Source organism: Crocodylus porosus, unplaced genomic scaffold (genome assembly GCF_001723895.1).
Source record: "Crocodylus porosus isolate Cpor-Errol unplaced genomic scaffold, CroPor_comp1, whole genome shotgun sequence".
NCBI lineage: Eukaryota > Metazoa > Chordata > Crocodylia > Crocodylidae > Crocodylus > Crocodylus porosus.
Window position 1 is genome coordinate 28,018,675 of NW_017728949.1, and position 22,970 is coordinate 28,041,644.

Consider the following 22,970-nt stretch of genomic DNA (forward strand, 5'->3'; position numbering starts at 1 on the left):
TGTGTCACTGGGGGCAAGAGACCAGCAAAGTTATCACTTGGCTTAAAACAGGTTTCAACAGCAGCAGCCTTCTGTGAAGACAACAAAGAATATTTTCTTCATTAAGACTAAATCACTGCAAGATAAGAAAACAACTAGGAGTAGAAAAGGTAGAAAAACTTGTCTCTCACTCTCCTACACCTGAATAAAAACAAGGACAAAGGGTTCAGGATCTACCAGTTTTAAAAGTCTAAAGGGCATCATACATAAATCAAAAAGATATAGCAGCTCTAATATGCAAGCTCTATTTGGTGGTAAGTGTACATGACTTAAGTTTTGTATTAACAAACAAGAATGCAAATTTCTGTAGAAAATAACTGAGTTACAAATAAAACACCTAGTGATAGTCACTGATTTAAATAGAAAAAATCACAAAGTTGCCCATCTCTAATAAGTAGACCTCTTCATAAGTGCAGTACCTATATCCTGTACACTTGCTGGAATACACAATGCACATGCAACTGTAAAAACAGAATCAAGCCCCCAAGTTCTGGAACAGCCTGCCATTGAAGGTGGTTCAAGCACCTACATTGAACACCTTCAGGAGTAAATTGGATGCTTATCTTGCTGGGATCCTATGACCCCAGTTGACTTCCTGCCCTTTCGGCGGGGGGCTGGACTTGATGATCTTCCGAGGTCCCTTCCAGACCTAATGTCTATGAAATCTATGAAATTAAATAGGAAATTGCCTTCCATGTGAACGTTCATGCATCTTTCTGTTAAGTTCAAGATCCAAACAGATATATCCATCATGCATGGTCAGTATGTGGATTCTGAATGTCTCTGAGGTCTGTTTGCTTCATGAACCAATGTATTGATTAGACACACTGCTTGAAAAATCTGCTTGCCAAATATGAGTAGGAAAGTTTCCCTGACAAGTACATACAACTGTTTCTCCAGAGTTTAAACAATTTTTAAACAAAGCTTCTTGCACTTTTGCTTATAAAGTTAACTTCCCTACCACGTACTAAAATTGTTCTAACTGCACATAAAGACCTTTTTGCTGCTACTGTTAGCTTTCCATGCAGTCAAAATATGAAAACCACAAGATTATGTTGATTCTCTACTCCCGTTGAGAACTCTGTGGGCAACAATACAGTGGTCAAGAGCCACGAGCCAGTCAAGAGCCAGTTTCATGCACATGTTGGGGGAAGAATGTTTCAAAAAGAAAGGAAGCTAAGGAATGAGAACTGCAAAGCAAGCTTCTTCTTTCCCACCTTAAGAAACCAAAGAATAATTCAAGTGCTGAAGATTTTCTTTTACAACAACGAAGCCGCCCTCACAGACTGTGTCTACATGACTGTGCAGTTGTTACTGCGCAGGTGTTTGTCATGTCTGAGTTTTACCTGTCGGTTAGAGTGCCAATGCCAGCAAAGCAAAAGAACATAATAACTTAGTAAGGACGCAGGCCATAAAGACCCCTCAGCACTAGTAGCCTTTATTTCTTTGCTAAAAGAAGCATTGCAGTTGGAGTTTGTTAAAAGTTTGGTCTCCACACTTAAGGAGCTTGTTGTCTGCAATGATAAGTATTGCAAGTGCCAATCATAAGGTTGACCTTTTGAACCCGCTGAGGGCAGCCAGATGAATAATATATCTAGGTCAAATGAATAGATATCTAGGTCAGATGAATATGTATCTAGGTCACTGTGTAAGAACGTAATTGGCGGTCAGTAAATATTCACAATTGGCATGAAGTGATTGGTCACTGCTGACTATAACTAAGAGTAGATTGCCGCCATTAAGTGGAGAACTCCGAGCACATCAAGGAGACACAGTCAGCAGATTGGTCACCTACAGACATCTCCCCGCCACCGACCTTCATTTTGGCGTATTCGTTTCTCACCGGTTTGTTCATCCTTCTCGTCAAAGAGCTCTCGGAAGTTTACTGATCGAAAGTGCATTATAATTTTTCCCTGCGCATGAGCTGTTGAACAGTTCTGGGACTACTGAGTCGGGCAGCCGCACCTAGCCTCCGGGTTAGAAAGCAAGGGCTTGGCTCAGGAACTCCATGAACCAACAGACCCCTTTAGACCGTTCTGTTTTATGCACTGTAACTGAACAAGTCAGCTACCCTGTCTACGCTGCGACCATCGGTAGCGTAAGTACAATAAACCTTTCATACAACCAATACGCTTCAAGCCGCCTGACTCCTACTCGCCGCTACTCCCCACCTGTCCGGTCATCTATCCCTTCTGCGCCAAGCCAGTCATGCCGACCCAGGCTCACAGGTCAAGGGTACACCGGTTATGAGGTGCAACAGTGTTTAGTAACTGCACACCCAAGTACTAAAAGCCTGCACAGTAGCCAACATTACTGTGCAGTAGCATCCTCACACGGTTTCCTGGTGATGCTGACTATGCAGTAGCTCGTTGCTACTGCGCAACAGCATGGCATCATGGTTCGTGCCATGCAACACTACTGCATAGTAGTAACAAGCTACTGTGCATAGAAGGATTAAAGGTGGAAACAGAAAGCACCTTCTTTTTTCAAGATAGTAGAGGGGAACCGACTAGTGAGAGGCCGATAGAAAAGTTAAGAGTCTCCCAGAAGAAACCAGGGAAATCACCTCATGCAAATGCCAGCCCACACTCAGGAAAGGACAAAGGATAGTTCCAAATTCTACTGTGGGGGCTCTACAGAGTGCCTAAGAGTATATGGGCCTTGAAAAGTTTCCCACTAAATGCAGTTTTTAAGTCTCTTGCAAGTGTAATATGAGTAATAATCTTCCTTTAAACCATATGCATGTCAATAAAACTGCTAAAATTGTACAGAAATAATCATTATTGTATCTAAGATTTTCAGTTCACCACAGATGAAGGTAACAAAGCTGGACAGAACTTGTTTACGTAAAGTGTAAGAGACAAGTCACCCTTTTCTTGTGCCAGCCTAGGTGACACATTAGATTCCACTCACTTCATTAAGAGGCATGGGACAAATCACCAACTATTTCACCATGATTACAAAAAAAAATTGGGTGTAGGCTTTATCTTGAGTAATTTACACACACCAATGTGAATTACACCATAGTCAAGAATAGACAGTAGACCCAATATCAAAAAGAAATGGGCTCAGTTACAGCATCTCACCACAAGGCCAAGGAGCAGGTGAATACCATGATAGCTTTTACCAAATAGCTACCCTAAGATGGAAGCAGACAGACAAAACCAGTTTAACTTAACACTGTTTCACCACTAATTCTTTCATATGTTTTCTAAGTTGTTCAGAGCCTGCATATTTAGCTACAAGTCTATTTTTGATACAATGCTTTATTTTATAGATGTCCTTGTCCAATAAAGAAACTATAAAGAATAGTACATCTGAAACATACACCAGAAAGAGATAACAAAATCACTAAAATAGTCCTAAATATCGTTAAATATTGGCTGCAAGACAAGTTCTTTAAAGTGTTGAAGATTCTATTAAAGACAATTCAAGCATAGCACAGGGGGTGCATCTACACAAGACACTTTACTGCACATTAGACTAAACAGCATTTCCCAACCTTTTTCACCCTGCGGCACACTTACTTACATGGCCTCCCCCACCCCATGGCACACCAGCCGAACTGGGGAGGGGGGCATAGCGAGTGGCTGAACACTGCGGGGGGGGGGGTGTGGAGCAAGTGGTCAAACTGGGTGGGGAGCTGGCAAGTAGCCAAATGCCACAGAGTGGCGGGGGAGGAGAGGATCAGGTGATGGGCAGCTGTATGCTACAGACCTGGGGGTGAGGTGGGGGAGGTAGTGAGCAGCAGAAAGCAGCTGGCACATTTGAATCACTGGCTGGAGCCATGCCCCCCCCTCTATCTGGCTGCCCGCAGCAGCACCAGGCAGCGGGTGTGGCTCCAGCCAGGTGGGGGGCATGGCTCCAGCCCAAAATGCTGCGGCACACTGGTTGGGAAATGCTGCAGTAAAGCTTCACCCACATGTGTGCAGGACTTACTGTGCAGTAAATAGGGCTCATGAATGATTTGCTAGTGCCAAGAAATACAGGTACTAGATTAACAATGCATTAGCTACTGCATAGTAATGCATGTGTAGACACTGACCAGGGGCAATTTGTTCCCTAGGCATCAGGGGGTCATGGGGGGAGGACGGGGAGAGAGGGAGGTGTCCATGGCTCTGATGCGGAGCTCAGTATCACAGCCAAGCTCAGCGGTGTTGGCTTAGGGCAATGCCCCATAGCCAACAGGCAGTAGCACCTTAAGCTCTCCCCTCACTTTGCTTGCTGATAGGATGGGAGAGCTCTCTGTCCTCAGTCTTTGCCCTGCTCAGGTCCTGGCTCTCTCTAGGAGCTGAAAGCTAAGCAGCACTGGGACAGGGGAACCCTCTGTTCACACAGCACTGAGCCAGGGACAGAGACTTTCCCATCACCTCAGTCCTGCCACTACCTGCATTGTACATGCCGCAGCTGGCTCCCTGCCAATGCCTGGGAGAAGCCAGAAACTGGGCAGCACCAGGACCAGGAGGAGCCATGGGGGGTGGCGGTAAGCAGTGCTGGACTGTGGGGAGACAAAGCAAAACAAGGGGAGACCTGGGGGCACTGCTGCTGCTCAGCCACAGGGCATCACTCCAAGCCAGCACCTCTAAGCTGGGCTGCAATCCCAACCTTCACGTGGCTGGGAGCTGTTCCCTGCTCTGGGATAGCTCCCTCCTGCTCCCCAGATCCCAGCTCTGACACCTTTGTCCCCTGCCAGCCTAGAGCTGGCACTGGGGAAGCCTGGAGCTCCCCTGGATGCTACAAGGGGGAAGAGCAGGGCAGGGGGGCAGTTGTAGCCCTGGACTCAACTGCCCCCACTGGAAGCAAATTTACTCCTGATATGGACTCATGTGTAGGGCGCATTCTGGGGCACAGTTTACTGCACCTTATTTTAATGCACAGTAACCTTAAGGCACATTAATTGTACATGGAGAAATACCCAGGGTGTTCAAAGAAAACATTCATCTCCTCAAAGGACTAAGCTTCCCATTAGTTCCTATTCCCATTGGTTTGTCCTCACTTCAGAACAACTGTCCCCAATGTTTGTTGGAAATACAGATATTTCTCCCTACTCAAAAAGCTAACATAGAAAAGCAGTAGATAATACAACATTCTGAAAGGAAAAAAATAACTCATGCAAAGTACAGAGAAGTTCCTAACTGAATTCAGTATTTTTTCCTAACACAGGTTCAAATTTAGGGGGAGATTTTCAAAAGCATGCAAGTGAATTAAGCACCCCAGTCCCACTTAATTTCAAAAGGAGCACCTAACTCCTGCTGTAACATATATTAAAATCTCACCCTTAGTCTTTGAGCCTTGTACATAATTCTACCCAGAGTCTGGCTCGTCATTTACTTATAATAGGTTTTCTTATTTAATATCTCTGTGCCTTTTGGCTGTTGAATTACAAATTTTACATGAAAGAACAAACAATAAGCAAATTGTTTCATAATGTATTAGCCAATGAGTCTTTCTAAGCAATGTAAATATTTCTATAATCAGCTTATTGGTCCTCTTAAGATCTTTACTAGGGCATTGCGAAGTATGGTATGATTACAAAATTAAAGTCAGAACTATCCAAATCATTCATTAAAATGCAAATTATAATACAAGAAGACTCAATGAAATCAATGGGCAATGTATCCATACTGTATCTACAATATACAGGGAAATTCTTTCTATGTTAAAAGATATTGTAAAGAACAGATTTGTATATACAACAGGTAGCTTTCAAATTTTTTTTATTTGGATCACTTAAGTTTGAAAATGTATCCACCAGAACAACTTAGATTTCCAAACTCCTGAACAGGATTTTAGCGAAGTAATTCCTACTGCTTTTAATGGAAGGGTACAACAACTCTTTCAAATCCCCAGCATAGATGAGGCATCCCTGGACGCAATTCCAACCGGGCAGGTTTGAAATTGGTGCCAAAAGAGGAGGCATATACAGCTGCTGGCTGCCCTGCATTTGTCCCAGGAACACACAGAAGACCTCAAGGGATGTCGAAACAGCACCTTCCACAAAAATTAACGCGACAGAAAGTGCAAAGACTCAATCCAGAAAAAAAATCCATGCCCCATTAATTGTGCTGAGTTCAGTAGGCCCATTCACCTGCACAAGTGCATGTGTAAAGGTTTCAACCATCCTTGCACAGGGAACCACTGCATGTGTTCAACTCTGCGGTGAGGGCAGACATGATTGAAGGATTCAGGCCCACATTTTTAAGGAGATTTCAAGGCAGATTGTAATACTTCCTTCCCAATCAGTTTCTGGACACAGGCATGGCTTGGTGGATAAAACCTCCGCTTTTTATCTGCTGTACTGCCAAGAATCCTGTTCTGGAACGAGAAGCGCAGCCCACCTCTACTGTGCAAGTCTCCCTCCATTAGCCTTCGGGCTTAGTCTTGCCTTAATGACTTACTGTGCCTTAAGGTGTCAGTGAACAAAGGGTATCTGGGTTGTTGCCATATTGGTCTCAAGCAGGGGTGGGCAAAATGCAGCCTGGGAGCCGGATGCGGCCCGCCAGGCCGTTCTAGCCGGCCCGCGGGGCCCCCCCAAAATTAAGAAAATTACTATTTATCTGCGCCTGGCTGCCTGTCATGTGGCCCTCGATGGCTTGCCAAACCTCAGTAAGCGGCCCTCTGCCTGAAATAATTGCCTGCCCCTGGTCTAGAGCCACAAAGGAATCAGGCCCTGTGCTGGAAGTGGTATCCTTTATTAGACCAACTAGATTTTTGCAACAACAAAAATTCTTTAAAGAAATGTTAAAGCAATTAAAGACTTTGTTTTGCAAAAATCTATTTGGCCTACTAAAAGATACCACCTCTAGCACAAGCCAGTGAATGAAGACATTCACCGACCCAAAGCTGTAACAGGGCAAACATCATACAAGCGGCGCTGTTAGGCCTCGCTGTGAGCTCTGCCAGCCCACCTGTGGGTTATGGGGGCTGCATTTCAGGTTTTTCCTGCCTGCTCTCTCCTTCCCTGGTGCCTTGGGAATGGCTTTTATTGACCCCTACATGAAAATGTGGATCCTAGCCGGTGCTGAAAGCATTTCTCCCTCTCCTCTTGGGCTCCTTCAGCTGGAAGCCAGGGCTCAGCCTGCAGGCCGGCCAGGCAGAGACCTGAGGCGGCAGGGGAAGGGGGCGGCGGGAAGGAGGCAAACAGAGGCTCTTGTGTTGCATCCGTGGCACAGCAGCCGGGGAGAAGTTTACGAGGCGCAGCCAATGACTGGCGCTGGAGAGGAGCCCGGCCAGCCTGCTCTCCCCGCCTGGGATGAAGTCAGGAGTGAAATATGAGCTTTCCCCCCCGAAGTGCGCAGCTGAGGGAAGGCGCGCAGGCCGCCCGAACAAAAGCCGGAACCCCCGGGCGCCGCCTCCGCAGCTCGGGCAGGGCAGTTGCCGGGCCGGGCCGCGCCTCCCGCCCAGGGGTGGGCAGCCGCGAGGCTTTAAGAGCCGGCGGGGCGGCGGCGCGGCGCGGCGCGGCGGGGCAGCCATGGGGGAGGATGGCGCGCAGGCGGAGCGGAGCAGCGCCCCGGCTCTGCCGGACCCCGGCGCCAGCCCGGAGCCGCCCGGTAGCCCGGGCGCGGGCGAGGCGATCCGGGACAGCTCGCAGGTGAACGCCATCACAGTGCTGACGCTGCTGGACAAGCTGGTGCACATGCTGGACTCGGTGCAGGAGAAGCAGCAGGCGATGGAGCAGCGGCAGATCGAGCTGGAGGGCTCGGTCAAGGGCATCCAGGGCGACCTGAGCAAGCTGTGCAAGCACCACACGTCCACCAGCAACGCCGTGAGCAAGCTGCTGGAGAAGTCGCGCAAGGTCAGCGCCCACACGCGCGAGGTGCGCGAGCGCATGGACCGCCAGTGCGCCCAGGTCAAGCGGCTGGAGAGCAACCACGCGCAGCTGCTGCGCCGCAACCACTTCAAGGTGCTCATCTTCCAGGTCAGAGCCGGCCCCGCACTGCGGGGGGAGGTGGGGGGGAGCCGTCTGCACCCAGGGGTGTCACCCTCCTGCTGCCTCCCCCGATCTGCCAGCCACCTGCCTCCCACCGAGGGCTGGCGCAGGAAGGACAGACAGAGGCTGGCGGGTAAAACCTCCACTCTTTGTATCTGCCCCCCCCGGCCAGGAGTCCTCTTCTGGATCATCCAGCGCAGCCCGCCTCTACCTGTGGTCACCCTCCAAAAGTCTTCGTGTGGGTGAATGAAGGCCTTCACTGGCTAATTCACCCAGGGTGCGTCTACACATTCGTTAATGTGCTTTACATACTGCACATTTAGTTTAGTACTTCCTTAATCAAATACCAGCTGAATGTGCACTACCCAAAGTAGCAACTGGTGCATGGTTATTTAGCAATGCTTGCAGCACATTAGTCTAATAACACTGCACAGTGGGCTGTTAGCATGGTTTCTACCATGACATGCTAGAGCACAGTGTTATTAGGCTAATGTGCAGTAAGTGTCTCATGTAGACGTGCCCAGTTTACAGCCAGCCCCTGCCTTTCCCCACGGTCCTGGTTGATGGGAGAACTCAGCCCCTTTGAGGCTCCATCTCTTTATGGGAGGGAGGGCCACTCGTAACTCCTCCAGGCCTCCAGCTACAGCCCCAGGGGAGTGGGAAGGTGGCTGAAGATGTCACCTCCTCCAGTGCTCAGCCTTTGCACTGTCAAGCACCATCTCCACTGCCACTTCTTCCTGAGCCACCACTGGTTCCTTCCCACTCAGGCCTGTGGAAGATCCTCCAGTCAAGAGCTTCTCAAAAGGGGTGGCCCACTGGTGCCAGGGAAGGAGTTAAGGGTGTGGCCTGCCTCTGCTGTTCAGGGAGGGGATTCACCTCGACTCATCTCTGAGAAATGCAAGCAGCAGAGCTGCACAAATCTGGGCAACTGCATACCAAGCACAGGCTTTCCAGAAGTGGGCTGGTGACTGTCAGCCATCTGAATGAGTGCACTTCCCTCTGGCTGTACTTTTGTCAGCTCAAAGCTGCCAGTATCCTCAGCTAGAAAGCAATTAAACTTACTGCCTCCATGCTTTGTATGTAATTCCTTTTGGAGTTTCAGACAGAGTTTTTCAGGTCAGTGCTGCTGTGATCACTTAACAGAAGACACTATGCCTGTGGGGTCTCTGGGGAATCCTTTTTTCCAGTTAAATATTACCCCTGTGATTCATACGCACATCTGATCTGTGTGCAGTGTATGCTTTTTTTTTGGTATGGACACATGTACCCACTTTTCCTGATCTGTGCTGGCAATGCACTCCCCCTAATGCAGCGCATATGCTTCCTCCCTTATCTATACACATATCACAAATATTTATCTCTATTACAAATATGGGGGGGAGGGTTCTTAAAAGGAGCACTATCCCAGCATGTTCTGTCAAGCATACAGATACACTTTGCACAGGATTGCTGATCATGACATAAAGACAAAACACATTCTTTATCATTGTACAGTAGTACTATATTACTTGTATCCATAGCTTTACCACTTCAGAATTACTAAGACCCACTGAATACATTCATGCCTAGCACATGTGTCACATTAAACAGAGGCAACAGTTCTTGTACAAAGCATGCACAGAAACTGCATTTCACCAGCCAATTCATATTCCCTTCTCCACAGGATGTGGAAGGGGAAGGAATCCACTGCTGCTGTTATGCTTTCATCCCAGGGAAGCATGTGGAAACTTTGAGTAAAGATTGTGGAGAGAAATCTTTAACTCTTTCAGGGCTTAGCCAAGGAAAAAAGGCACACTGGTTTTTTACATCAAAATCAATATTTGGTGTATTAGGTTACTTGTTGCCATGAATAAAAATTGCAACTTTTAATTTGTATGTCTGCTCCAGTCCATTCAGAGATCTCATAAGCCAGTTATTATAAAACTTAGCTTTCTGGGTGGAAGGCTTTCAGTGGTATGAACAGTTTGCATATTTTCTCCTTTTTAAGCAATGATCTGGATTGTTTTCAACATGAACTTTAACCGAATACAGGGTGTGCCTTTTACTTCAAAAAAAAAATTAGATTCTGCTTCAGGAAAAAGCTACCTGGATTTCAGCTAGTTAAAAAGTACAATTTTAAACTTTTCATGTAAACACTATTTTAGATTATCTGTCATGTTTTTTGATCAAGTAGTACTAGGTTTAAAGAATTGGAGGACCTGATTAAATCCAGTGCCTTGGGAAAGGAAAGACCCCACCTTGTTGCTTATTGTTCTTCTGAAGCTGTAGTTTACTATTGCCAAGCCAAAGGAAGAAGAGGTCATGATGCATTCAGACCTTGTGTACCCCAGGGGCTTTCCTACTGCAAAGCAAACTGAAAAGTTTTCTGCTCACTAGACACATTAAAATAGATACAGTACCTGGATTTACAAAAAAATTTAAGAAAATATTTTGTTATAATTAAAAACACTACTAACTGATAAGGATTCCAGTTCTGTACTTCAGTACTGGCTAGTATCACTGAATTTTGATCTAGAGTTCAAACACCTTGAATTCAGAGTTGATCCCATCTCCAACTTTGGTTTTGATTTGATCCAAAGTTATCTTTATATTATTTCAGTTGCATCCAGAGACCTCTGTCGGAATCGGGAGTTAATTATGCTGTGGCATAGTTTAAACACGATTGATCCCTTCTCCAGAGAACTTGCATTCTAGGATTGTGACAAGACACAACAGGTGGAAGAAATAGACAAAAGGATGGGGGATGGGTGAGATAACAATAAACCAAACATATTTGGTATAAAATTTGATTATTCCAGTTCACCCACTGCCTATTCATTATCTACTGAGAGTGCTTTGCAGGAGTGAGGACAGAGGATTATCTTGAGGAGAGAGTTGAAGGAGAACAGGGCAGTGGCTTGATAGGACTTACGTTTCAATACTCTTAAAGGTCTAAGGCTGTTTGAATCTGGGAGTTTGGCGTAAGCCTTTCTGAAATATCTGGTTCCAAAATGCAATACAGATCACAAAAATGAAGCAAATAAATGTACGCTTATTCCAGTGAGTGTTGGCAAATTAAAAATCAGCGTTTTCAATTCAGTGTATCACTCAGAAGTACCTTTGCACAGAAGGATGTCTGTTTCCAATCTCCCTTCCATGGGTATAATGAATGTTGTTATCCCCTGGATTCCAACCTGATAGAAAACCAATATTCTGTAAATAGAAAGAGAATCGGGCCCAATGTATTCATTTAACGAAGAAAAATCATGTTTAACTTCAGTAGTAATATTGTTAAGAGGCTGTAATACTTCCCATCAGTAACACAAGCCAGCTGTTATAGCAACTTGGGTGCCTCTTGGACAGAAAGCTGAGGCAAAGTCCTCTGGCCTATCACATTTGAGTGGCTGGTGTGAAATAGCTGTTTGGAGGGGTTGGAATTTTCTGCAGCAGAAGCAACACCAGGGCTTGGGCTGTCAGTGATAATTGGAGAGCCTGGGATTTTCCAGTTTGGAGACTGTGCTGCTCCCTTTGCCAGCTCTGCTCCACTCCAGGGAACAGACTGACCACACCCGACAGAACATTTACACTCTTTGCCATGATGCTTTTATTTTCCCCATGTCATTCCTGCAGTAAGCTTGCTCAACACTGTTACCTGCCTGCAGATCTCCCCAGAAAGCTCTTTGTGTGGTCTCTTTCAGAGAAGTGTGATGGAGCAAAGAGGTGTTAGAGAGAACCAGAAGGCAATCCCTAGTACACATGCCAGTGTGGCATGCAAAGGCATTTTGCATAGCATGCACACCTTGGGGCAGACAGTGGGGGAACTATGAAGGCCCAATCCTTGTTATGGCAGTGCAGCCCCAGCCCCTTCCCCATTATCTACCCCAAGGCATGTGTGTACCTGCTGCCAGTAACAAGCCAAGCTGGGGTTCTGTGGATCCCAGTGCATCCACTTGTAGCCTTTCCGCTGCCTGCTGCAAGTAGCCCATGCTCCATGGCGGGCCTGCCCAGGGTCTGGCCAGCTGTGGCAGGCAGCTGGGACACTACAAGTAGCTGCACCAGGGTCCACAGACCCCAGCCTGGCTCTTTGCTGGTGGCAAGTGTACGTGTGCCTTGGGACAGAAAGTGGGGAAGGGGCTGGGGCTGCACTGCCACAAGGATCAGCGACACACTGCTGTCCACCCCCTGGCACACAAAGATCTGAGAAGTCGAGGTTGTGAGTGTTTTTGGCACACTACCCAAAAACGTTGCTGACCCCAGCTCTAGGCTATCCTATTTACAAAAGAATTGTAATAGGAAAAACAACAAAAGGGTGGGTCCATTTATGTACAGCTATAGATCAAGAGCTTTCAAAAGGTCTGGGAAAGAAGGAATTAATTGGCTACTCAGACAGTGGTTAATGTCAAGTGTGTGAAAACAGGAATTCAGGTGCATGCCAATTTTGTTTAGTTTGTGTTTTGAGAATTTGTTATTCATCATTTTAAAAAATTACTTAAATTTCATGCTATAGGTTTGTCATTAAGGACTTGGCTTCTGGACTTTAGGGAGAAAACAAAGTAAAAAACGAAAGCAGAGATTTGTGACTTGATTCTAAATTTTTCATGCAACCCAAATGTCTTCTTATTTAATAAGAACATTGGGTGCATATGAAACACATGACTGAGCTTGTGGTTTGCATTTCACAAAGATGTGCTGCAACTTGTTAGAATCAGATTTCCATCAACATACACAGATTGAAGGCCTTTTGGAAAAATGTTAGCAATTTACATATTGTATATTCAAATAGCTTTCTCCTCTTGGATATTCTGGATTGTTCCCAGTTTGCATATGTTTCTTTAATTGGTGCCATTTTTTTTAAAAAGTTGTTATATCCACACATTTGAGGCAGCAAAAATTGTAACGCATGCCATGAGTGGTATGGCACTTTAACAAAGTACTGAAATAACTGTTCTCAACTCCTTATTAAGCTTTGGCATTGTTCCTTTCTCTGCTGCTGTAACCACATGACCAGCATGATCTTTTATCTGCAGGGGTAAAATTCCAAATCGAGAGGAATACTACTTAATTTTTTCTGTGTAAGGTTTTGTTCATTCGTATTAAAATTACAGCTTGGGATGGCCAGTAAATTACTATTCAAGCCTCCCCTCACCCTCGACACTGCATTTAGTAAACATTTGATCCTGAAATGAAGAGACCAAGGGGAAACTATAGGATATTACCTAGTTAGTTATATTTTGTTGCTTGGATCAGTATAATCATGTTTTGGAAGGTGCCTCCATGCACCAAAAAAATCAAAGAACTAAGGGAAAGTAAACAAAGCAAGGATTATGGCCTGAAGCTATGCCATTACTACATTTGTTGCTAAGCCTTCCACTGGTATACTGCTATGCTGATGGATGACATAACATGCCCTGCATGTATCTATAAATTCAGAGAAGCAAAGTAGTCTTAGGAAGGTAAAATTAATTGCAGCTGTTCTGATCTGTTTAATCCTCTCTCAGCAGAACCCAGAACTTCATTCAGCAAAATAGATATTTGGAATATTAGATTTAATCATCTAGTCACCATCTGCACATATATTGGGGCTACTACAGGGTGTGTCCCAAGGCAAAAGACCCAGTTTTGCAAATTTCAGTGGGAAGGCCCACATCTGAAAGACTTTCAGGATTGTGCCCAAATTTCTGGCAAAAAAAAAAAAATCACAAAGGGAATCACTATTGTGTTTAGCAACAATAAGGGATTGTTGTCAGGCAGGGATTGAGCATTCGCTTGCATTTATCTCCTCATACTTGGCCTGTCTCTTCATACCTCAGGGCAGCGTTCAAAGGATCTTGCAGCACCCCTGAGTAACTTGGCACCCAGCCTGAGAATCACTGGTCTGGAGTGAAAAGTTACTGGGGGGGAGAAGGGGGAGGGGAAATCACCTCTTAACTTGATTTTAGCAGTGCATTTATATAGGATATATCAGCAAATGCTTCAGTTATCTGTTTGGTTATCTATTTGATTGCATAAATAATAACAACATTTTGAATTTATAGGACCTTCCATCCAAGGTCCCCAAAGTTCTTTATAACCACACATTTTCACACCATTCACTGAGACAGCATCATCATCTCTGTTTTCCAGAAAAGAAACAGGCACTAAGGTCAGCATGCACAAGACCCCCACAGGAAGTTTGGACAGAAAAGGGAATACAGTCCAGATTTCCTAATTCCCAGTGTAGTCATTTAGGTACAAGGTCATCCATCTCAAACTCAAATTGAATAGCCAGCTGATTATGGAAATTTAGAGAAGTTATGAATTTTTGTATGGGGGTGGGGAGGGCAGACAATCAGTCCCCTCAGCCTTTTTTTCCCTTTTCTTTTTTCTTTTCTCTGAAATCTGCTATACTTTTATTCAACATGAACATTTTAGCAGTGTCATTAGATTGATGCCACTATCTACAGCATTATCTTGCATCTGAATTAGATTGATTACACAATCAATTTCATGTGAAACTAGTTTGCTGTTAAATATTTTTAAAGGGGCTGCTCTATTCTTGTGTAGACAAAGTTGCCATTTAAAAGTCAAAAGAAAATGTGTTTGAATAAAGAAGTCATGGTTTGGTTTTTGTACTTTGTCATTCAGGTTTGAAAATAAATCTTAAAAAATCTTAACAAATGTAGTTTACAAAGGGTTGTCTGAAGCTGTGGAATCTGTTTGCTCTTTTCTGTTCAGTCTCATATACCTGAATGCTGGAATATTCAGAATTGTAAGTAACCCTTAAGTGCCTTGTTTTTGAAAGAATATGCAAGACTAGGGCTTCATGTGATTTATACTTTGTTCTCCAGATAGTTGCAATGGGGTCCAATCCCAGTTATATCTATGCACCCAGTCCAGATTTCTGTAACCAGATTACAGAAAATTATAAACATTTGCATTTCATTACAAATTGTTTTGGCTTTTTACAGCTGGAGCAGTAAATAGTTGCTCACCAGTCACTGCAAATTAAGTTAAAATCATAAGACTACATACCAGTGTTTTTTTAGCCTTCAGCACAAAAAAAAAAATGTCTTTACCTGTATATGTATGGCAAAAAGAATGCGTGTTTTATTACAATTCCACCACGGAAAATGTACAGAATATTTTGGGCATGTTGTTTTTACATGTTTGTTATTAAATGTTGGTTCAAGAAGGTATAAGAAACAACTGAATTATAAAATCATATCAAAATATTTGACAAAGGTGATTCCTTTTGCATTCTCGAAGTATATTCGCCGCACACATTGAAAACACAATTGTCAAAAAATATTCTTTGAGTGTGTGTGTGCGTGTACACACATATACTGTATTCCCATGAGGGCCATATAGTGAGCTGGTAGCAAAATAACCTGACTTTTTATTATTATTTCAAAGAAACAAACCACATACAAAATGCAGTTTGGCATTTTCTGTGCATTCATGCAGTCATCCCAATGCAGCCTCACCAGCAATCGTAACCCAAGAGACTATTCTCTCTAGGGGATCACACCATATGCTCAGTCCTGAGCTAATGAGCAAAAGCTTTGAAGTTCATACACTGTTTGGTTATTTTGTCCTACCCCCCACCTTCACTGGAGTCTCTTGCCCACTGGGAACAGATCTGAGACCATCACATATAGCATTTAGTGCTTTCTCTACCTAAAGTTGTTATGAATTTTTTTTCTGCTGTATGTAACAATAAGGGTTTTCTCATAAGCCTTGTCTGGTTAAAAATGATAGCATAAGTACTATAAATGCAGAGTACCCATATAATTCAATGGTAACTAATTTGATAGAAAAAGTAACAGAGGTAGGGTATGAAATCTCTCTTTGGACTACTTATGTAGTAAAGCCCTGTATTCAGTAGTAGTTGTAAGATGAGCTCCTTAATTTCTAGTTTTAGCTCTTTTCCTTACCTCTTCTTCATTTACAAGCTCTTCTGATTCCTTCTGGAATATTTCCACTCCCTGTTCTTTTTTGGGTGTAAAAAGTACAAATATTCCTCTTTTCACTGGGGTATGAAGACTACTTATTCCCTATGCCACATAGTGATTAATTTATTTGCTATAGCAGTCCATTCACAGCATCTGACAAAATAGGCTGTAACCTAGGAAAGTTCGTGCCTCTCTGAACAAGTTAGTCTAGCAGGGGCCAATCTTTTTGGTAGGCATGTCACAAATTAACCCCACAACCTCTCCAAGTACTTTTGTGATCCCTTCCCCTTGCCCGATGTGCTGTTTGGCTTTCTGCTTGCTGCCTTGTGTTCCCCAACTAAGCCACTGTTCTGCTTTCTGCTTCCTGTCCTGTACTCCCTGCCTGATCTGATGCTCTACTTTCTGCTTTCTGCTCAATCTGCCACAGTGCTGCCTCCCCAATGTGCCATGTGTTACGCTGCAGGTTGGCCACCTGAAGTTAGCTTCTGAGGTGTTACCCTGCCCTGCTTTCTGCCCAACTTCAGACTGACATGACTCTATCTTTATACAGTGGTGGTTAGCTGTGTTAGTCTGAAGTCAGGCAGGCTTCATCAGATAGTACCTGTTCATAGCATCTCATCTGACAAAAGAGATTGTTGCCTCCAAAAGCTCATGCCTCTGAACCAGTTGTCTCATAGAGCACATCCAAACATGCATGGACTTTGGTCCTCAGGGACAAATAGCACTTGCACCACCACTGCTTGTCCCCAAGGAATGCCTGCACCATATGCATTTTGGTGCACAGCAAGTTGCCCCAAGAGGGGTAGGGGAGGCTGGAGCCAGCACAGTGTTAGGCCCAGCAGCCTTACCTGGAGTTCTGGGGGCCTCCTGGGACTGCAGCTGCACAAATTCTGCTGTGCACAGCCTGGCTAGCAGTGGAGCACAACTCCAGACAGCCCAGCCCCGCTTTTCAGCAGTGTGCATCAAGTGTGTGAGTTGCTCTGTTTCCCCCCCACACACACACACCTTTTTTTTTTAATCCTTGGATATCCAGGAGTCAAAATAAAATGTGGAAAAAAACCCCAGCGCAATGCATCCTCAGGCAGTGCGCCCTGCAGCATGGAGAACACCGGACTGTGCAGTATGTGGCACTGCAAACATGTTTGCAGCGCCACATACCGCACAATCACACTCTGCTCTGCCTTCTGCCAAGTTGCACATTCAAATGCTTCAGAGAGTTTTGAGTGGTTTGTTACTGGTTAAATATACCAAAACAAAAAAAAAATGCTTTTTCCTTCATTTCCAGGGAGGAAAGGAGAGCGGGAGGGAGCAAATATAATTTTTCAGCTCTGTGTTTTGTTTATCAAAGTTGTGAGCAATGCACTATGCAACTTAAAAGTTGTCAATTCTTTCAGGAGGAAAATGAGATTCCTGCCAGCGTTTTTGCAAAAGAACCTGTTCCCAGCATCACAGAAGGAAAGGAAGAACCTGTAGATGAGAACAAGACACTGGAAGAAACCTTGCATACAGTGGAGCTTTCATCAGATGATGAAATGCCTCATGATGAAAATGGTCTGGACGACAGTGCAGATGAAAAGGGAGAATCCAGAGCTGAGAAAATAAAAAGATCAAGCCTCAAGAAAGTGGACAGTCTCAAGAAAGCATTTTCCCGACAAAACATTGAGAAAAAGATGAACAAGATCGTCTCTGCTGAGAGAAGAGAGAAGATTAAGAAATCACTTACTCCACATCACCAGAAATCCACTTCAAAGAGTTCCTCTTTCAAGGTGTCCCCCCTCACATTCAATGTGAAGAAAGTCCGTGAAGGAGAGACCCCTGCTGAAAATGAGGAGAAACCAACAGAAAGTACAAGCAGCGATCAAGCTGTGAATGATGAGACGACCTCATTCACTGAGGCATACTCAGAGGTGACACCTACCACTTCTATAACGGAGGAGGACAAAGCAGTAATCGATTCCTTTGAGACGGAACCCAGCGAGGAAGGAAGGAGCAAAAGGATAAGCAACACCATTGAGCTCTCAATTGTTGAAGATGACGAAGAGTATGGAACAGCACCAGAATTTTCTAGCCAGAGACAGTATGATGAGAGAAACAAACCAACCAGTGGAGAAACAGAACAGTCTGATGAAGAATCAACCCAAGCTGCTGTTCTCCAGATAGATCAAACAGCATAAAAAAATCTGAGCTTTCTTTCATGTTCCAAAATACAGTGGTTTTAGTTAAGTGAATAACCAGTGTATATGTCTCCTACACGTATTCCATATGTGGTGATACTGATTGTTTTGTATGTTGTTTCATATGCAGTGCTAATTACTTGCACAGTGTTGGAATGCAGAGTGAACAAGAAGTCAGCTATACAGGCAACCTGCAAGGTGCTCAGTTCCAATTGCATCTACTAGACCAAGCAGGTGGGGTTACTAGTTAAGAATTCCTGCAGCCAGCTGCAATTGGAGACTGTCATGAAGACAACCTGACCAAAAGAGGCAGGCTGGTTAGTTGGCTTTAAGTTAAATCAGGGAAGCACATGAACAGTAGTCAAGAAATAATTGGATTACTTCTCCTTACTGCAGAATTCTATAGCTCTGCAAGTAGTTTTATATGTAGAAGTTATCAATGAGAGCACTTTTATTTAACTTGCTTTGCCATATCTTTTATATGTTAACTGATTAAATAACTGCTGTATATACATGTATATACTACTTTTGGCAGAGCTCCATTTTACCTTAAGACTAGAAGACCAGAACCTACACAAGGTAAAAGTGCCTAAAGTCAGTGGGAGCTTGGCAATTGATTTCAGTGGGGCCAGGATTTCACCCACAGTCATTTGTTATTCACTTAATAGAAACAACTGTGTTTATAAGGCAAAGGGAGAGACGATTTTGTGTCTACAACAGTTTCTGGAAATAGTTAGCTGACAAAGATGAATGTGTATGTAACTAGCTTCTATACTTACAGTCAGATCTGAGGTAAAGCTTGACATGTTGGAAAAAGGCACTAGAAGCAAGGGGTATAATAGAAATGTGACATTGATATGATGAAAAAGCTAAGGGGCAGAATGTAAAAGTAAAAATATATAATTCCAGCATAAAAATATACACACTAGAATAGCACAGTTTAATTACTACTTATTCCTTAGAGCAGTATATTTTTTCAAATTTTGCACCTGCACAACTTTGTATCCAAGAATATTTTTAAAACAGAATAATTTATCTATATAAAGATTTTCATATATGAAGCTATATCTATAGAAATGAGTTAAGTTACAAGGATGTAAGGATCATTTTTTAAAAGGTAAAAAATACTTTAAAATTTCTATCAAGAATATTTGAGCATTACAATATGTTTTGAACTACATGGCAAGGATGAGCTATAAATGCCAATTTATACAGGGCTTTGTAATGACGTGAGATTTGATCCTCCATGGATCTGACAACTTATTACTAAGTCTCCCACACGTTCTCAAATTATAGGTTACAAGTTTTCAAAATGGATTAAAAAATGAGAGCTTACAGAGCAGTGTGTTCACTTGCAGTGTTCATTCCCACTACTTACAAATGTTAAAAAAAGGGGGGAGAGCACAATACCTACCAAGAGCACAATACCTACCAAGAGTTGCCTTACATCCTTCTTCTTTTTCTTTTTTTTTTTTGTATACTAATAATCCTGCTGTTACATAACATTGCACTAAAACGTTGTTTGCTTAAAGTTGTATTTAGAATCACAAATTATTCAGAGTTTTCTAAGAAGCAACTATAGTGGCTGAAAGGTAAACCTTTGGGGGATGTTCCCTGCAACCAACAAACAACACTGGAAATTAGCCATTCATCAGAGCATATTTTAAGTAGGCGCGATTAGGGTTTAAGGTTTTTATTACATGGTATCATACAAGAGCAATTTCTTCAAGAACAATTATGACATAATACACACAGTTACATTCTTACTTTGTATTAACTACAATGTTGTTCAATACTTATAACTAACTAAGATGTGATGCCTTGAATAAAAAAAAAGAAAAATACTAATAAAATTATGTCAGTGTTTGGGCAAAGCAAATTTTAGAATCTGGCATTGTCTAAATTTAAGACTAAAGGTGCATTACTTGAATTTATATCCTAGTTATCCCTGTTACATTTCCTTCCTTATCAGCTGTTCATGTTTTGAAATCAAAGCACAGTTTCTCAAATTTAACTTTCCAGACATCACCATGTCAGCAATCCAAAGCACCCAAATATATTCAGACACTTTGGTGAATTAGATAGCTCCATTTGCATTTATTATGCTGCACCACACTTTTAATACTTTAAATGATTCTGCAAGCATAATTGTATTGAACTGTACAGTTTGTTTATTCACACAGATAAACTCATGTCTTTTAGAGTGCCACATAGTCCTTAGCAGACTTAATTTTACTGACAGGCCAAAGCATACATGTTTAACCTTTATAGAGTGGCTGTCAACTTCTTGCAGCCATGAAATACTAGCTGGGGAACACTAACATTGTGTTTACATTTCACTTCCAGATATGCCAGTTTTGTTTGTCCTTATAAAAGTTTAATCAAGCAATACCACTGGACACATTTTACAGATCCTAAATTGAATAACACGCTCACCATTCTAAAAGAGTGCTGCTAACCCTTCTTGCTTTGAGGGCCAGATGAGTTATGTTATGGCCAGTCCGAGAGACAGATGCAGTGCACAAGGTTAGTCTGCGGACCCAATCCAGCACACTGGGTCAGTCCACGGGCGCAATTTGGCATGCAAGGTAGCAGTAGCATTAATTGCTATGGCTCCAGGAGCTGCAGCAGTTACTACTGCCACTCCTCCCAGCACTACATTTCTGGACCCATGGAGAACCCCAAGAGCTGGATGATATGACTCTACAGAATGGTTTTGGACCATAGGCTATATCTCAGTCACCACTGTTCTGACAGTATTAAAATCCCATGCAATAAGATGATAGGAACTGCAGGTACTTCGCACCTTCAAAAATGAGTCCAGAGAAATAGTACAGATAATTATTTTGGGATATATAATGCACGTGGTGATTAATATAAGGTCAGAATTAAATTTGTTTCCTAAAGTTTATGTTTCTATATACAGATTATGTGTGTGTGTATTTCTACTTATTATCTAGATCTATACACACATATATACATACACATTTATATGTATTTCCTGGGGGGGGAATTATCTATCTATCTATAGATAGATTGATCAAGAAATCTATCTATCTATCTATCCTTCCCCCAGGAAATATAGATAGATAATCAATCTATCTGTAGATAGATGGACGCAGTAAAATCTCTGTTATCTGGCATGAGTGAGGAATGCCGGGTGCCAGTTATCTAACAATACCAGAGCCAGACAGGGTGGCTTGCACATGGTGGCACAGTTGCACACAGCAAGGGTGTAGGGTGGTGAATGGCAGCAGTGGTACAGTGCCAGTTAATGGAATATGCTGGCTGGTAGAATGCCAGAAAAGAGTGATTTTCCTGGGGATATACTAGTAAATGCATTTCCCGAACAACACAATACATTTTTATATGATAGAAAAATGTTTAGTTTATTTGTTGCCCTGTACTTTTACAATATCTTGTAAATAGGAGAAAGAAGTACTGTGGTCCTGAGCTGTCTTTATGTCCTTTCTTGTGTGCTACCCATGTGTCCCCCACAAGAATATTAGTCCCTCCCTATTCCTTTCCATCATGGCAGAGTATCTGCAATGGCAGCATAATATTCTTTCAAAACAAAACGTCTAATCATATGATAATATTTGCATATTGACAGTTGCTAAGCACAAGCACAATAATCCTTCAGCACAATGACTGGTATGTTTACATACATAATGTACAATTTATTTTTAAAGGTACATATCCTACTGATATGTAACAAAATTGTTTACGACACAAAATGATTACATTTTCACACTGTTCCTCAGAAGATGTGGTTTAGCAGTGTTTGCTGTGATTCTCTGTGAATTACCATCTAAAATGAAAGGAAGTTTTTTTGCCAACTAAGAGTACTATAAGTTCTACATAGTAAAAATACATACGGTATTGACAGTCTTAGCAATGCTAATGCTTCTTTTTCCCATGGCAGAAAAAAAGGCACTGCTACTTTTATCCTCTTTTAGGTGAAAGGGCAAAAAGCTTCCTCTTGACCTTTATGTGCCATCTGTGACACTGAACGCTATGAAAAGATTCCTGTGAAATACACATTCAGATATGGGCCTTCTTTATTCCTTTACTGTCACATAAGGGGAGAATAATAGCATGCAAGCATTCATGGAATGAACTGAAAAAGGTCCATTCATTAAAATGGAAGGAAAGAGACAAGATGTATGTGCCAGAGATTTAAGAAACATTATACCTGTACAGTAGGGCTGTGAAAAATGGCACTGTTCCGTTTCGACTTGTGTTTTGACAGAACAGCATTTTGTTTCGAATTTCATTTTGATTTGAAACCACTGTTCTGTTTCGTGTCGTCGAAACATTTTCGCTGTTTCGACGGTTTTGGCATTTCGCCCATAGGCTATAAAAGGAGAAGCTCAAAACAGCCTTTAACTTTGTCATTTCTGGCCTGATTTGGATGAAACTGGCAGGAATGGTAGCTCCTTCTGAGGGCATGAGCCTGCCAAGTTTCAAGGAGATAGGTGCAGGGGTTTGGGGGAAGCTGCACCTCAAATTCTTGAAAGCAAAATTCATGTCACGTGTATGTGTTAAGCCACAGGGGGGTCAAAACTGCAAGCCTGCTAGCCCCTGCTGAGGCAACGAAGCCTGCCAGCTTTCAAGGAGATAGGTGCAGGGGTTCTGGGGCCCTGCACCTCCTGACAGGCAAAACTTATGACATGGATACTTATGGGACTGTCTGTCTTGGGGCACAGGGAGGTGAAAACTGCAAGCCTGGTAGGCCCTGCTGCATCCATGAAGCCTGCCAGCTGTCAAGGAAATAGGTGCAGGGGGAGTCTGGGTTCTGGGGCCCTGCACCTCTGGCCACAGGTAGGCAAAACTTGTGACATGGGTGGGTGACAGTGTGTGTGTGTGTGTGTGTGTGTGTGTGTGTGTGTGTGTGTGTGTGTGTGTGTGTGTGTG

The 22,970-nt window shown here is 43.2% G+C and overlaps 1 protein-coding gene across 1 annotated transcript; it reads left to right on the plus strand.

Annotated features, from left to right (window-relative positions):
- The first annotated feature begins 7,389 nt into the window (after nt 1-7,389).
- On the plus strand, nt 7,390-19,888 carry SDPR (serum deprivation response). The gene is made up of 2 exons (XM_019554211.1): nt 7,390-7,957; nt 17,274-19,888. Exons 1-2 carry the CDS (start codon nt 7,511-7,513, stop codon nt 18,051-18,053), a joined length of 1,227 nt encoding a protein of 408 aa, XP_019409756.1. The 5' UTR covers nt 7,390-7,510; the 3' UTR covers nt 18,054-19,888.
- The last annotated feature ends 3,082 nt before the right edge of the window (nt 19,889-22,970 follow it).